At 57.1% G+C, this 15504-nt stretch overlaps 3 protein-coding genes across 5 annotated transcripts; 2 read left to right on the top strand and 1 right to left on the bottom strand.

The window, feature by feature from the left end:
• Positions 1-702: 702 nt before the first annotated feature.
• SCRN2 (secernin 2) lies at positions 703-4822 on the top strand. 3 transcript variants are annotated; one of them, XM_036341631.1, is made up of 8 exons: positions 703-805; positions 1154-1327; positions 1875-2056; positions 2763-2821; positions 3496-3711; positions 3827-3992; positions 4086-4266; positions 4525-4822. In XM_036341631.1, exons 2-8 carry the CDS (start codon positions 1154-1156, stop codon positions 4675-4677), a joined length of 1131 nt encoding a protein of 376 aa, XP_036197524.1. In that variant the 5' UTR covers positions 703-805; the 3' UTR covers positions 4678-4822. The 3 variants fall into 3 exon arrangements, with proteins under 3 accessions (XP_036197524.1, XP_036197523.1, XP_036197526.1); XM_036341630.1 differs by having other exon boundaries at positions 2622-2821; XM_036341633.1 differs by having other exon boundaries at positions 2622-2821; positions 4129-4266; positions 4525-4664.
• A 48-nt stretch (positions 4823-4870) lies between these two features.
• Positions 4871-9123, bottom strand: LRRC46 (leucine rich repeat containing 46). Its single transcript, XM_036341634.1, has 8 exons — positions 8780-9123; positions 8575-8680; positions 7654-7762; positions 6783-6829; positions 6382-6491; positions 6107-6176; positions 5653-5792; positions 4871-5359 (listed from the first exon to the last, which is right to left on the bottom strand). Exons 1-8 carry the CDS (start codon positions 8787-8789, stop codon positions 4995-4997), a joined length of 957 nt encoding a protein of 318 aa, XP_036197527.1. The 5' UTR covers positions 8790-9123; the 3' UTR covers positions 4871-4994.
• A 76-nt stretch (positions 9124-9199) lies between these two features.
• Positions 9200-14321, top strand: MRPL10 (mitochondrial ribosomal protein L10). The gene is made up of 5 exons (XM_036341635.1): positions 9200-9300; positions 10844-11013; positions 12139-12303; positions 12553-12697; positions 13440-14321. Exons 1-5 carry the CDS (start codon positions 9249-9251, stop codon positions 13694-13696), a joined length of 789 nt encoding a protein of 262 aa, XP_036197528.1. The 5' UTR covers positions 9200-9248; the 3' UTR covers positions 13697-14321.
• Positions 14322-15504: the final 1183 nt, after the last annotated feature.

Raw genomic sequence — 15504 nt, 5'->3', positions numbered from 1 at the left:
CCTGGTTTGATTCTCAGGGCACATGCCCTCAGGAGGCAACCGATCAATGATTCTCTCTCATCATTGATGTTTCTATCTCTCTGTCCCTCTTCCTTCCTCTCTGAAATCAATAAAAATGTTTAAAACATAAAAAAATACTTTTTCCTTCTTTAAAAAAGAATTTTTTTTTCAGAGAAAGGAAGGGAGATCAGCTGGCTCCTGCATGTCCCCCACCGGGGATGGAGCCCACAACCTGGGCATGTGCCCTGACCGGAAATTGATCCAGTGACTTCTCGGTGCATGGGACAAAGCTCAACCAACTGAGCCACATCAGCCAGGGACTGACCATTCTTACAGATCTTACTGGGGAGGCGGGTGGGGCACCAGCCTGGGATCGTGCCTTCGGAATTCAAACCAGGTCACAAGTTCTTTAATTCCAGATGCCCCAGCAGTCCCAGCTTTCTAATAAACCCGCCCGGCTTTTCTTTCCTCTCTTTTCACGTGGCTCCTTTCCGCTCCCAGCTCCTGCTCCCCACGGTGACCCTACTGGAGTTGCGCGCTGATTCTCAGCTTTTTCCTGCTTGAAAGCTGCGGGCGGGGCAGGGCAGGCAGCCAAGCCCGGCTAGGCAGGCCGCTCTTCTCCAAGAAGCGGTGCTAGCGCGCCCCCTGGTGGAAGACCGAGGAACTGCAGGTGCTCGGTTCCAGCTCCGCCCCGGGGGGCAAGGCCTTCCAGGTCACCTGGGAACCTCGGTCCAACGGGCAGACCTGACCCTAAATGGAGGCACTGGCTCCCGGAACTAAGCTGGGGATCTAGCAGGGAGAGAGGGTGAGGAGCACACATGACTGGGAAGCCAGACGGGGTGGACAGAAGAGGGCTGTGGGACACTTGGAGAGGCGCAGGGCAACAAGGGAGATGGGCCAGGACTCTCAGAAGGGCAGGGCCCGAGGAGCGCGCTGGCCTGCTGATTCCTGAGCCTGGAGCTCGGGGAGAGAGCGGGTGCCTCCCGGTCACATTGCACATGGACTGTGCGCGGGGTGCGGGGTGTCCAGAACCCGACTGCACTGCCTTCCCTGGGCGTCTGTTTTCACATGTGGGGAGAGGGGCTCCCTAGCACTGATTCCAGGCTGGGATAGTGGAGATACGAGGGACACACTCGTCTCCCCCTCTCCCCAGATGGCATCGTGGAGCCCTGACGCCCCGTGTTCCTGTGACTGCTTTGTCGCGGCGCCCCCGGCCTCGGCCATCCCAGCTGTCATCTTTGCCAAGAACTCAGACCGACCCCGGGATGAGGTGCAGGAGGTGGTGTTTGTCCCGGCGGGCACTCATGCCCCTGGCAGCCGGCTCCAGGTGGGTTAGGCCTCTGGGTTGCCGGGTGGTGGCGGAGGTAGGCCTTTTTCTAAGTCAAGACCTTTCTCCTCTCTGCTCCCACACCTGGGAGGCCTCCAGATGTGGAAAGAGCGTGAGCTTCACACCTACCAGCCTGGACTTAGCCTATTGCTTAACCTCCGTCGTCCCCAGTTCCTCTTCTGTAAAATGGAAATAATCAGGCCTTCCACTAAGGCAGTGGTTCTCAACCTTCCGGATGCCGCGACCCTTTAATACAGTTCCTCATGTCGTGGTGACCCCCAACCATAAAATAATTTTCGTTGCTACTTCATCACTGTAATGTTGCTACTGTTATGAATCGTCATGTAAATATCTGATATGCAAGATGGTCTTAGGCGACCCCTGTGAAAGGGTCGTTCGACCGCCAAAGGGGTCGCGACCCACAGATTGAGAACCGCTGCTCTAAGGGCTGTGGAAGGTGACTGCCACTTGGTAGGAACCTTCCCCTTTCTGATCGGACTCTCTCTCTCCTCCCTCCCCCCGCCTCCCCCCCCCCCCCGGCCTGCAGTGCACCTACATCGAGGTGGAGCAGGTGGCCAAGACCCACGCTGTGATCCTAAGCCGCCCTTCCTGGCTGTGGGGGGCGGAGATGGGTGCCAACGAGCATGGCTTCTGCATTGGCAACGAGGCCGTGTGGACCAAGGAGCCAGTTGGGGAGGAGGAGGCCCTGCTGGGCATGGATCTACTCAGGTGAGGCCCCTGCCCTTCCTCGTCCCCTCAGCACACCAGAAGTCTGGGGACCGAGGACTGGCCCAGGCCTTCCTCCCCTCCTCCAAGCCTGGTCCACAAAGGGCCCCTTCCTTTCTGCGTCACCACCAGGCCGCCGCCCTGCCCCTCCCTCCCCTGGCCCCATCTCCACAATCTGGTTGGAGGCTCTCCCAGGTGGCCACCTCTGGGCCTCCCCTGGCCCAGAATCAATAGAGGCTTAATGTCTTTCTAATGAAATCTCATCCCGATTTATTAACCCAATGAAAGCAGAGCAGCTCTGATTGAAGAGGTGGTGGGCTCAGGGCACTTCTCTGAGACTGTGTGTTGGGCCTTTGCACGGCCCCGCAGAGACAGCCTGACAACCACCGGCATCGCTGCAGTGTTGGCAGGTTTTCTAGGGGACTCGGACCTGACACCAAACCTCCCTGGGCTTCTTCTGTCCCCTGGAGCTCCCGCCACCAGCCACGGTGCCCCATCACCCTCCTGTCCCCTGGAGCTTCCGCCGCCTTTCACCCTCCTGTCCCCCCCGGACCTCTTTCTGTGCCAGGCTGGCTTTAGAACGCAGCAGCTCAGCCCAGGAGGCCGTGCACGTGATCACAGGCTTGCTGGAGCGCTATGGGCAGGGGGGCAGCTGCCGGGAGGACCCCACGCCATTCTGCTACCACAACACCTTCCTGCTGGCTGACAGAACCGAGGCCTGGGTGCTGGAGACGGCGGGGCGGCTGTGGGCCGCACAGAGGATCCAGGGTGAGGGGCCGGTGCTGGGGCCTGCCTTTTGCCAGCCTTGGGAGGGGGTGGGAGAGGTGGTGGCTGCAGGGAAGGGCTAATCCAGGTACAAGCCTCTCGGGTGGTGGGGCCATCCAGAGAGATGGAAAATGAGCCCCGTGGGGGAACCTATCCTCCCCCTTCACGGGGTTAAGTCCTCTTGTGCTCCAGCCTGCTGCTTCCTCCGAGAAGCCTTCCTGGACTCCCTGATGGCCAGGTTTCCCCCTTATATCAGGTTTCCCTCTGGCTGATCTGGGGAGGGTGTCTCTTCATCACACTCACCACAGATGGCAGACTCACAGTTCTTTCTGTGATTGTTCTGTCTCCCTCTTCACCATTGTGTTCTCAGCACCCAGCCGAGAGCCTGGCACAGAGTAGGACTCAGTGATGGCGAACCTGTGACACGCGTGTCAGAGGTGACACGCGAACTCATTTTTTTGGTTGATTTTTCTTTGTTCAATGGCATTTAAATATGTAAAATAAATACCAAAAATATAAGTCTTTGTTTTACTATGGTTGCAAAGATCAAAAAATGTCTATATGTGACACGGCACCAGAGTTAAGTTAGGGTTTTTCAAAATGCTGGCACGCCGAGCTCAAAAGGTTCACCATCACTGCAGTAGATGCTCAGTCATGAACGCCCCCCCTCCCCGCAGAGGGCGCCCGCAACATCTCCAACCAGCTGAGCATCGGCACCGACATCTCAGCCGAACACCCGGCGCTTCGGGCCCACGCCCAGGCCCAGGGCTGGTGGGACGGCCGGGGCCCCTTCGACTTCGCGCAGGTCTTCTCACTGACGCAGCAGCCGGTGCGCATGGAGGCGGCCAAGGCCCGCTTCCGGGCCGGGCGGGAGCTGCTGCAGCAGCTGCAAGGTCAGCGGGGGACGGGGGTGAAGGGGTGACGGCCAGGAGGGCCACGGCGCTGCCAGCCTCTCCCCCGTCCCGTCCCCGTAGCTTTGGGGGCCCCTGACCCTGTCCCGCTTGGCAGGGGGCATCACGGCCGAGGCGATGATGGGCATCCTCAGGGACAAGCAGAGGGGCATCTGCATGGACTCCGGGGGCTTCCGCACCACGGCCAGCATGGTGTCCGTCCTGCCCCGGGACCCCGCGCAGCCCTGCGTCCACTTCCTCACGGCCACGCCAGACCCTTCCAGGTGCGGGCCGGGCTGGGGACGGAGGCGGAGTGTGCGGGGCAGGGTTCGCGAGGGACGTGGCCGTCCTCCATCCCTCCATCTGCGCCCCCTCAGGTCCGTGTTCAAACCTTTCATCTTCGGGGCGGGGGCGGCCCAGGCCCCCCAGGTGCTGTCCCCCACCTTTGGAGCACAGGACCCCGTTCGGACCACGCCCCGCTTCCAGACTCGGGTGGATCGCCGGCACGCTCTCTACCGTGGACACCAGGAGGCCCTGGGGCTGATGGAGCGGGAGCAGGTGACCCCCAGGGAGCAGGGCCTCCTGGGGGGACCACTCATGGCCCCCATGCCCCGCTGGGTTCTGGGAATATGGGGGGGCAGGGCTGGGAGTGGAGAGGCTCCAGGCTGGGGAGAGGGCTCTCTCCCTTCAGAGCCAGCTGCCCAGGAGCATGTCGGGTCCTTTGTCCCTTCCTCCCGCTGTGAGACCAAAGACGACATGTCCCCCTTCATGGGGGGCGAAGCCTGCGCCGGGACTCATCTCTGCCTCTCCCGGCAGGACCTGGGGCAGCAGCTGCGGCAGAAGCAGCGGGATCTGGAGCAGGAAGGCCTGGAGGCTGTGAGGGGGCTGCTGGCCGGGGCCCCAGCCCCCCAGGAGCTGGGTGGCCTCTTCCAGGCCTTTGTGGAGCGGGAGAGCCAGGTGTACGCCTGAGCGCCAGCTCCTCCTGGCCTGGCGTGGGGCGCGGGGCTGGGGGGGGGCCTGGACCCCCGGGCAGTGGGATCCGAGCAGGTCCTTCACGCCCCTTGTTCTGAGTGGCTGGCTCAGCCTCGTCTTCATAAATATGTTTTATTTCTTATGTGTTTTGCTGATTTTCCCTCGAGCTGCCCCCAGTGACGTGAACACATTCAGGGCCTGGAGACACTTTATTGGGACAGGCTCCCGCCACAGGGGGTCTCTGGGAGGGGGTCTCCCCTTGTTCTTGCCCAGCCCTCCTTCCCATGGCTTCGCTGACAGCCCAGGGCTGTACTTCACTTCTTGATTCTCCTGGTCATGGTTGTGCTGGGGGCCCCAGCCAGGGCGGCCTTGGGGGCTGCAGCTGCTCTGACCCCCCTCCTTGCCTGCACGGTGCTTTGGGGGCCCCTGGAAGCCAGGGGGCACAGCTTCTTGGTGGCAGAGGAGGCTTGTGGCAAGGAGGCAGGCTCCGGGGGTGGCTCCTTCCCCTGCCGGGGGGCGGCAGCGGAGGGGCAGTCCCCAGCCATGGGCCTCCCCGGCAGCTGGGGCAGCTCCGTGAGGACCGGCTGGGTCTCTAGCCTCAGCTGGTGCTCCGCCTGGGCTGCCTGCTGCCTGTGCGCCTTGTGCCTGCCCATGTCCTGCTCCAGCTCCTGGAGGAAGCCTGTGAGGGCCAGGACGGGGTGTCGGATGGAGCCCGGGCTCAGCAGGAGGCCCCGGGCTGAGGGAGCTGGTCTCTGGCTGATCTGAGCAAACTGCCATTCCCAACCGGGAGGAGCCTGAGACTGGGGGCGGGGGGGGGGGGGGGGTGTCACCTGTGTGCCCAGGCTGACATCTGGCCCTGGCTGTACTGTCCTCTGGCCCAGATGCTGAGCTGGGCCTGGGGCTACTTTCCCAAGACCCCCCAGGGCAGGGGTGAGCTCTGGGGAGGCTGCAAGCCTTGGGAAGCAGGGTCACCTCGCTCTGCACGGAACGGGCCACTCAGCTCTGGGAATTCTTCATCCGAGGCTTTGTCCTCCTCATCCGAGTTCCAGCGCTCCGACACGGGCTGCCTGTCCAGGTCCATGAGCAGGGGCAGGGCTCCTGTCACCAGCTTCCTGCAGGGCAGCAGGCAGAGGCTACGCTGGAGGGCGCCCCTGCGTGTGGAGCCTGGGACACTGCGCACAGAGGAACAGCACCCACACCGGGTAGGATGGTGGCTCAGGAGCAGGAAGTCCCCAGGTTGCTAAGGGCTGGTTTTCTGTGGAGTGATGGGGGTGAAAGGGAAAAGGGGGCCGACTTGAGCTGGGGCGGGGGAGGAGAAGGGACCATGGGCCAGACTCCAGATGTGCAGGCTGAGCGGGAGCCCACATGGAGTTAGTAGGGGGAGCTCAGCCATCACCCCTTTCTTCTCACCTTCAGTTCCCCTCACCTGTAGCCATCCTGGTTGGTGCAGCTGTTCCCAATCAGGTTGAGGATGAGAAGGCTCTGGGGGAATTCATCTGCTCGAACCAGAGTGGGGGAATGAGGTTCTCATACCCACCTTCCAGCCCAAAGCCACTGCCTCTCTGCACAGCCGGACCCCTGGAGGGTGTGCAGTTAATGCAGGCACAGGGAGATGGGGCAGGGAGGAGGGAGGGGCCCGCGTAGGACTTATTTCATCCCCGCACGGGACTTATTTCATGAGCCAGGGTGAGGGCATCCTACCCAGCTCCAGTTTTGCTATCAAGTTCTCCGAAAGGTCCAGAAACTGGAGGTATGGGAGGTCACGGAGGTTCTCCACCTGCCGGATTTGGTTTCCTGCCAGAGACAGGAAGCTGCAGGGGAAGGGAGGGGTTCAGAGAAAGAGCTGAATTACAGAACAGCTGCAGGAGAGGAAGAGGGCCTGAGGTGCTCCGGCCCCAGGCTAGGCAGCCGGATGACAAGTGGGGACACGTGGCCTTTTGGGGTGAGGGAAACAGCTAGGCTTGCTGGGTCCTCAGCTGACAAGAAGCCAGGCTTGGAGAGATCTGAGCCAGTTCTTTGGGGATGTTCCCAGGTTTCCTCCCCTTCACCCCCCCCTTCTTTGTTCCCCACCCCACCCCCACCTGAGCCCTGGCACCCCATACCGTAAGGAGGGGACACAGGCCAGGTTCTCAATTCGCTGGATCTTATTCTGCAGGAAGAAACCAAGGTGGGGAACCAACCTGAGGTCAGCTGGGTGAGGGACCCTTTAAAGGGACACAACCCCAGGACCATGTTGACTCTTGCAACTGGAGATCTGGCAACTGGGAACGCTGATGACCCCGTCACTGAGCTGTCTTTCACAACCTTGGGATGACTTGCTTTCTCCAGGTGGATGGTTCAGGGTGTAAATTTGGGGCTGGCTAAAATTGATTAACGTATACCCTGCTCACCCCACAACCAAAGAGTGACCTGGAAATCAGAGAAGGAAACCAGGGGGACTCGGGGAAATGGAAAGAGTCTTGGTGGGGGCTTGCATATATGAAGAGAGCAATGAACACATATTACTTTGATTGGCATGGTTTCTGTGGGGCAAGGTTCAGGGAGCTGGATATATTCAATCTGGGTGAGGCTGAAAGTCAACCTCCCCCCACCCCCCCAGCCTTCAAGTTTCTGAAGGACACAGAGGAATCTTCTTGGCTCCTTCCTCTTCTTCAAAACAGAAAAAGAGCTTGAGCTATATAACATGAGAGGTTTAGGGTAGACACCGAGAGGAACTAGAGCAGGAGAAGTGTCTGACAAAAAAAACAAAAAAAACAAAAAAAAAAACCGGATTCAAGAACACACTCAAGATCTCTTTTGGGAGGACTGGTCTTTCCATCCAGGAGACTGCTTCATCTGGGAACGGTTTCAATGAAGGTCTGCCTGCCTGAACTCCAGGGAGTGGGCAAGGCGACCTGGTTGGCTCCTTTCAGATTAAACAGACTTGGTCCACAGGAAGCAAGTGGAGAGGAAGGAGAGGGGGCAAGAAGTTACCGCTTGCAGATAGAGGCTGTGAAGGTTCTGGAGGCCCTCTAGATTCTTGATAGTGGTGATCCCCTCCCGGTCCAGGCGGACAGTCTGTAGTTCAGCAATCGTGTGGAACCTGGGAGAACAGTCAGTGGGGTGGTGTAACAGAGAGACACTTCTGTGCTCTCTAAGCAGGGAAGATGGGGGGGCGGGGAATAGATTTTTAAGGAGGAGTGGATGGCTAAGTGACATATGAGCAGGAATTAGCCAAGAAGTTGAGACGGGGGTGAGGAGAAAGCATTTCAAACAGAAGGAATAGTATGTGCTTATTCAGCCTTTCTCAAACTTGAATGTGCCCGTGAATCCCCTGGGGATCTTGTTAAAAATGCAGATTCTCATTCAGTAGGCCTGGGGTGGGGCGGAGATTTTTCATTTCTAACAAGCGCCCAGGTGATGTGAGTGCGGCTGCCCCCTTCCTCTCTCCCCAGCACCAGACCACTCTTAGCAGTAAGGCACTGAGGTGTGAGAACATGGGGTCTTCGAGGAATTGCACACCTGTAGAGAGTGGCAAGAAAGAAGGCTGGATGGGCAGCAGAGGTCAATTCATGCTAAGGTGTTTAGATTTTATTTTGGAAGATTATATCATGGAGGGACTGATCAGAATTCTCATTTAAAAGGATCACTTTGGCAACAGTAGGGGGAGCTTGGACTGGGGTCATGGGAGACTAATTAAGAGTTTGAGAGGTGATGACAGCTTTACCTAAGGCAGTTGAGTGGGAAAGAAATAGAATGATTCTGAAGGAGAGGAAATCAATTGGACATTACCACTGATTGAATGTGTGGAGTAAGAGGGACAGAGATTAGCTGACAAGTCAGTACAGCTCAAGGGACTGGTCATCCCTGGGATTTCAATACTATTCCAGCACCCTTCTCTCTCCCTGCACTCACATCTTCTCTGACAGATCCTCATCCTCGGGGAAGGTCAAGTTCCGCTTAGTGATAAGGGCTTCAGTAATGCACACTTCCCCTTTCTCTGGACTCTCGGCAAGCTGAGCTGTGAAAAGATCGGTTCAATTGTTGCAATTCCTTATTCTCGGAGGCCTGACCCTACTGTTATCCAACTGTTCTACCTGCCACCCATCTCCCGACTCACCTCCAGGCATGATCTAAAGGCTGCTGGCCTGGGGCGGACTGGAACGGAGAGCAGAGTTTGGATAGCCCTCGGGGATGGCGAGATCCAGGGTGGTATGGAGAGAGAGAAGCTCAGAGACTTGGGGGACAAGGGAAAGGGGTTGATTCAGGACAAATTACTGAAGTGGGACAGAAGACAAAAGTAAATCGAAGTGGAGGGTCTGGAGTTTGCGGGGTGTAAAGGGGTTTTACTGGCCGAGATCTCTGGGAGGTAAGCGCGTGCGGATGCAGACAGCGGTTCAGCCGTTTAGCGCTGTTGCTAGGAGACCGACGCCAGGTCGAGCGTGGCGGGGGGGAGAGGGGGGAGGGCTCGCGGCGCATGCGGATTACTGCTCCAGCCGGCGGATCCTCCCACGGCTTCCGGCCCCAGGTATCCCACAATCCTTCGCTCTTTTCGTTTCACTCGGCTCCCGTCCGTTCCTCCGAAGGCAATGGCTGCGGCCGTGGCTGGGATTCTGCGAGGCGGCCTCATGCCCCAGGCGGGTAAGGAGCGGCCCAGGCCCTCACGGCGTGTTAGGGCCGGTGCTCTCAGATCCCCGTCTCCCCTCCTCTGCCACTGGTCCCCCCCGTAACCTCTGACTGCAGGCAGCTCCCGGGGACCCCCCAGCCGGGTCGCCCGCCTCCTTCCCCAGTCCAATTCCCGGCGGCTCCAGATTCCAGTAATGACCGCAGACAGCGACAGCGGCAGCCAGGCCACAGCATTGATTGCATTCTTTGGGTTCCCGTGATCCATCACCTAGGTTTTGCTCGCTTCCGGTTTCCTGCTGACCAGCCCCGGTCCCAACCTTGGCATTACGTCTCTTTAAGATCTCAGCCTAAATGCCACTTCCTTAAGCCTGCCCTTACCATCCTCTGCAAAGCAGGCTTCCCCTGTTAAGTCTGTACCTTGCACCCTCTCTTTGGCCCTGTAGTTTTTATTTATTTGTCTCTCTATTAGACTTTACAGAACCACCCTAAGCAACAGGTGTCATAATGCCTGACATTCTTAGGCATGCCGTAGGTATTTAATAAATGACTTTGAGCACACTCTATAGGCCTTGGCACAGTGATAAGTACTTTGCATGTGTTATTTAAATCGTAAAGCACCCGATGAAAAAGCATTCTCATCCCCTCTTTACCTACGATGAAACCAGTCAAGTTTAGACCAGCCAAGTGACTGGTCAAGGTCACAGCTCGAGTGGCAGAAGAAAGATTAAAATCTGGTTGCATCTGGGTCCAGAGCCTGTGCTCTTGATGGTTAGATTTGTGGTCCCTGGTAACACCACCTCTCACCCCAAGAGCTCTCCGTGCCCTCTGACTGTTAGAGCGACCTTCTGGTTGAACCTTTCCCTGAGATCTCATCCCAGCCTTGGGAAGGGCTGATAGGGGGAGCTCTAGCCTGAATTCTTTTATTGGGGATGAAGGGGTCACTTGGGTTCAGTACTTTCGAGTAGTTCCCTTGTCTTCTGAGGGGTGCTCTCGGGCGATGCCTGCAAACAGGACGAGCAGAGGGAATGGAGACTTGTTTGGGGGAGCTCTGAGAGCAGTGTAACTTTCCCCATCTCTTTCTTGAAATCATGGGAGAAGGCCTTCAGAGCAGTGGCCTTCACCCTTCAGCACGCATCACCTGGAGGGCTTCTGCAGACATTGCGGGCTCCACAGATGCAGTAGGTCTAAAATGGGGCCTGAGGACTGGTATTTCTAAGAAGTGCTGCTGATGTTGGTTGGTGCTCAAAATACTTTCTCTTTGGTTCTCATCTCTCCCCCTCCCCCCATCTGTGCATAAAAAAGTGCTGGAAAATAATAACTAAGTGCTGGAGAAATGGGAGCCTCCAAGGATCAAGCAACTGAACTGAGGTCCGCCATTAGGAGGGAAGGTTTGGGGATTCAGGATTTCTAGCGGGAAATTCTTCATCCCACTTTGGCGCTAGGTTCAGCTCTGGGAGCCATGGTCCTCTCTGCCCCGAGGGTGGCCCCTTTCTCCACCCAGAGCAGACTAAGGCCTCCAAGAGGCAGCATCTCACTGCACTGCTGCTTCCCCTTCCAGGCCGGCTGCCCACCCTCCAGACGGTCCGCCATGGCTCCAAGGCTGTGACCCGCCACTGGCGCGTGATGCACTTTGAGCGGCAGAAACTGATGGCTGTGACTAAGTATATCCCCCCGAAACCCGCGGTCAATCCGCGGTGCCTGACGCCTCCTCCCAAGCGCATCCAGGAGGTAAGGCGACTGGGCATGTCACTTGGCGGTGGTGTGGAGGTGAAAGTGGTCTTACATCCGCGACCATAGCGACGTGGGGTTCCAAGACACAGTCATCCACACCATTACTTCCTCGCGTTGGCCCATGGCCCGGATGCTTTAAAGTGAAATGGCCACTTGATTTGGCTTTGGCCCCTTGGCCTCTGTGGATTGGACGGGTCTCCTGAACTTCCCTCATTCCCCGCTCCATGCTGTCCAGGTGTGTGGTGGCGGCGGGGTAGTTGGGGAGAGCATCTCTGTCCTGTCTTGAAGGACTTGAAGCTTTCATGTTTTCCTAGAAGAATGAGAGAGGTTTTCTGTTATTAAAAAGAACAGAAAGACCAGTGGGTGAGTTTGACTCTCGTGCCCTTGAAGTGAGGTCAGTGTGAGTGAGGATCTGAATTTTTAATTGTATTTAATTTTAATTAATTTAAATAGAAAAAGCCACATTTGACTAGTGCAGTGATGGCGAACCTATGACACACGTGTCAGAGGTGACACGCGAACTCATTTTTTTGGTTGATTTTTCTTTGTTCAATGGCATTTAAATATATAAAATAAATATCAAAAATATAAGTCTTTGTTTTACTATGGTTGCAGATATCAAAAAATTTCTAGATGTGACATGGCACCAGAGTTAAGTTAGGGTTTTTCAAAATGCTGACACGCCAAGCTCAAAAGGTTCGCCATCACTGGACTAGTGGCTGCTGTATTCTGCAGGGCCGATCTAGAATCTAGATTTAGCATAGTAGTGAATCTTCCATTATTTTGCCTTACATGTATTAATATTTTCATGGAATTCTGCAAACAGCAACATGACTTCTAGGTCAGATAACGTTGACTGGGTCAGACTGCTGACCAGATCGGGGGAATCAGTTCTCAGGTTGGAAAAACACTGCTCTATTGACCAATCCTCTGATGAAAATGAAAGGATAGAATGGGAGGTGGAGCATGTCTCTGGGAGTCAGGGGCCCAACTATCCTGCCTGTACCTGATCTTTCCCCGCATTTGGGCCTCGTGGGAAGCCCAGCACCCATCCCTGCGGGAGCCGAGGGGGACAGAGAAGAAGCAGCTTATGTCCCCTTGGCTGTCCCTTCCTGATTTTAGGAGACAGGTCTCGTCCGGCTCCTCCGTCGGGAGGTAGCAGCAGTTTTCCAAAACAACCGGATGATAGCCATCTGCCAGAATGTGCCTATGGGTGCGGAGGACAAGCTGTTTATGCAACACCGGCTGCGGAAACACGATATCTTGGTTAAGGCCTTCCCTAACCAGGTAGGGAGCTGCCTACCCATGGACCCTGCCCGTGCTCCCCTTCCCCTGCCCACACAGACCCAGCATCTCTCCCCAGAGGGCACTTCCGACTCCTCCCCTCCACTAGCAGCTCTCTCTTCTGGGGCCTACACTGCGATTAGGGGCTGAGGAGACCCTCTGGTTCACCCTTAACTGATGTGGCCTGTGACCAAGCTGGGCAGCTCTTCCTCCCGCTCGTCCCCAATGAACCCTTCTTTCCTGCTGTTCCAGATCCTGAAGCCCTTCCTGGAGGATTCCAAGTACCGAAACCTGCTGCCCCTTTTTGTGGGGCACAACCTGCTGCTGGTCAGCAAAGAGCCCAAAGTCAAGGAGATGGTGCGAATCTTGAAGGGTGTGCCCTTCCTGCCACTGTTAGGTGAGCAGGCTCCCCTGCCTGTGGGGGTGGGGTGAAGGGAGCGGGTGCTGCAGCCGCCTAGTGCCAGCTGCTAGGCCTGAGTGTGTGAGACCGTGGACATCTTTGGAGAAGACATCCTCTCACAGATGGGGCCTCAGCAGCACCGTTTGTGGAGGGCTGCCTGTGTCTTCTAACACCTGTGTTGGCTCACTGCCTGCATCGCTATGCATGGGGGAAGGTTAGGAAAGGCAGAGAGGACTCTACTGGGGGAGGAAGTTCAGACGCCTTGAGTCTTTACTAGGTGCTAAAACCCACAAAGGTAATTAAAACAAATAGCCCAAGTATAGGGTGCTGAGGAACAGGCAGCAACGTTTCCCAGACTCCCCTGGTACTAAGAATCCCTAGAGGTACTGTTTCTATATAGGATACTGATTTCATAGGTCTCTGTGGGAAGGGGCAGGAATCAGTTTATAAACCTCCCCCCCCCCAACACACACACACATACTCCATGGTTCTTCAAGAAAGTTTAGGGAACAGTGACTTAGTGGGGGTCGGGCCAGGTGGATGATTTATGTAAGGATTTTCTAGAGAAGAGTTAGGAAGGAGGCGAGGGGATCCGTCCCAAACACAGTGTGAGTGGGGTGGGGCACAAGTGGGAGCCAGGTGGGAGGTGGAGAAGGGAAATGGAGAGCAATTCCTAGGGTTGGCATGTTTCAGAGAGGAAAGGCATTGTGAGGAGCCCCCTGACCCTGTGTTTTTCCAGGTGGCTGCATTGATGACACCATCCTCAGCAGGCAGGGCTTCATCAACTACTCCAAGCTTCCCAGCCTGGCCCTGGTGCAGGGGGAGCTGGTAGGAGGGCTCACCCTCCTCATGGCCCAGACCCACGCCCTGCTTCAGCACCAGCCCCTCCACCTGACGGCTTTGTTGGATCAGTACGTCAGACAGCAGCACGAGGGGGACTCTGTGAAGCCAGCCACTGGGCAGCCCGGTCCCCCCGACTCTGTTCCGGACTCATAGCCGCCCGCCCGTAAACACACCTGCGCACTGGCCGTGCTGTCCTTGGGAATGTGGGTGAACTCGGGGTGGGATGGCGTGTGTTCCCTGGCTTCTACCGACGACGACCTCCTCCGATGAAGGATTTCATTTCGGAACGTAGGCTTTTAGTCTCCGTCTTTGCCCTTCGTTTCTCCAACCTGTGACCTGACAAGAGCAGAGTGTCAGCTCCAGGTTCAAGGCAGAGCGGCTGAGCAGATGAGAATACTGCCCTCTGCCTCCTGTTCACTGTCCCTTGGACAAGCCTCCCCAGCCTGACCCTCGCTGTCAGAGTAGCTCAGCTGAGTAATTGTTCTAAGAATGGGTTCTGTGGAGAGCCTGCTGCCAGGCTGCATGCTAACCCTTCCTAGGTGTTAGTTCTTGTATTCTGGGGCAGAGAAGTTACAGCGCCTGCCCAAGGTCATGCGGCTGCTAAGTGGCAGAACAGGACTTGAACCAGGCTCTCTGCTCTGAGACGTGCTCTGGATTCTAGAGCTTCCTCAGTGAGGTCCCGGGTGGGCTTGGATGTGAATTCTCCATCCGCGGGTGTGCCGTGTTGTGGAAAGGCTGGGAACACTGCTTTATGACAAAAATAAATGTATTTTACTTAGTCTGTTTTGCTGTTTACAAACTTACCTTCCTGTCCACTTATCCTCAGGCTCATCTCTGACTCTCACTTCCCTTCCTAGAAAACCCTTCCTCTCCTGTGTCCACGCCTGTCACTTCCCTGTCCCCACACCCACAAGAGGCATCCCCACAGGCTTGTCCTTGGGAGGCAGCCACCAGCTCTGCCCAGCAGCTACCATGTCTCAGGTGGTTCTGAGCAAAGGAGCTGGGGGGCAGCCAGCATTCTGCAAAGATGAGGGGATTTGGGGGCTCTTAAGTAGAAGGTGTCATCCAAGTCCTGGGGAACAAAAGTGCCTAATGAAGGAGAGAAGCCGGCCCTTGCCCTTGGCGCATGCGCTGGGTGGACGCAGGGTGCGCGGGGAGAGTGGCCGTTGAGCATTCCTCCTGGACTTGGAGCTGCGCCCGGCTCCCCGGGGCCTGGGCGGGCACCACGCTGGCAGCGGCGCTCTGCCGCAGCCTCTCTGTGGCCTGGTCTGGGACCAACTGCCCTGAGCCCAGCTCTGCCCGGACACCCAGGATGCTCAATCAGTGTGAAATGCGTTAAAAGGCCCTTGAGGCTCACGGGTGCCAGAGCTGGTCTGCACAGTGCTGCCCCGACTCCCAGAACCACAGGTGCAACGGCGCCCTCCTGGGGCGGGGAGCTGTGCTGAGGTTCTGAATGGCGTGGGGAGCAGGCTTCTGAGAGGTGTAACACCATGAGGGGTCAGCCAAGGCCCTGTGGGCACCAGGTGGGCGGGGGAAGTGGCCTAAAGCATTTCTCCCCACATTGCATCCTTGACCTGCTGGCGGAGCCCGGGGCCCCACCAATAAAAACCCACTTTCCAGAAAGAGGCTTTGCTGCACTTAGAGCTGTCAGTCAGTTTCACATTCATTTCAGTGGAGTTGAGACCTTTCTCAAGAGCTGATTTTTAATTAGATTTGAGCACTCCAGCAGGGCAGGGGTGCTCAGAAGGGAGGGGACTCAAGTGGGCTCCAGCCAGACCTTAACGGCCAGCTGGTCCCCGCCCCTGCCCTGCTCCTGGTGCAGGGACAGCAGGCTGCGGGCTTTGTCTCGCTGCAGAGGTGCTCGGAGTCCCCCACCCCATGGCGCCAGTGGCAGCCTCTGGGGGGCCATCCGCTGGCTCCTTTGAGCCTTGACTGCCCTGCTGACTGTGCTCTTGGCACTG

Source organism: Myotis myotis, unplaced genomic scaffold, assembly GCF_014108235.1.
Source record: "Myotis myotis isolate mMyoMyo1 unplaced genomic scaffold, mMyoMyo1.p scaffold_m19_p_17, whole genome shotgun sequence".
Taxonomy (NCBI): Eukaryota; Metazoa; Chordata; class Mammalia; order Chiroptera; family Vespertilionidae; genus Myotis; species Myotis myotis.
The sequence above is the reverse complement of the archived record's forward strand: the minus strand, read 5'-3'. Positions and strand labels throughout refer to the sequence as shown.

Coding starts and splice junctions, on each gene's coding strand:
- MRPL10 (XM_036341635.1), top strand. CDS start 9,249: ATGGCTGCGGCCGTGGCTGGGATTCTGCGAGGCGGCCTCATGCCCCAG. Junction 9,301..10,843: donor CGGCCTCATGCCCCAGGCGG/GTAAGGAGCGGC, acceptor TTCCCCTTCCAG/GCCGGCTGCCCACCCTCCAG. Junction 11,014..12,138: donor CTCCCAAGCGCATCCAGGAG/GTAAGGCGACTG, acceptor TCCTGATTTTAG/GAGACAGGTCTCGTCCGGCT.
- LRRC46 (XM_036341634.1), bottom strand. Junction 6,177..6,381: donor GATAGCAAAACTGGAGCTGG/GTAGGATGCCCT, acceptor TGGTTCGAGCAG/ATGAATTCCCCCAGAGCCTT. Junction 5,360..5,652: donor CCCGTTCCGTGCAGAGCGAG/GTGACCCTGCTT, acceptor TGGCCCTCACAG/GCTTCCTCCAGGAGCTGGAG.
- SCRN2 (XM_036341630.1), top strand. CDS start 1,154: ATGGCATCGTGGAGCCCTGACGCCCCGTGTTCCTGTGACTGCTTTGTC. Junction 1,328..1,874: donor CCCCTGGCAGCCGGCTCCAG/GTGGGTTAGGCC, acceptor CCCGGCCTGCAG/TGCACCTACATCGAGGTGGA. Junction 2,822..3,495: donor GGCCGCACAGAGGATCCAGG/GTGAGGGGCCGG, acceptor CCCTCCCCGCAG/AGGGCGCCCGCAACATCTCC.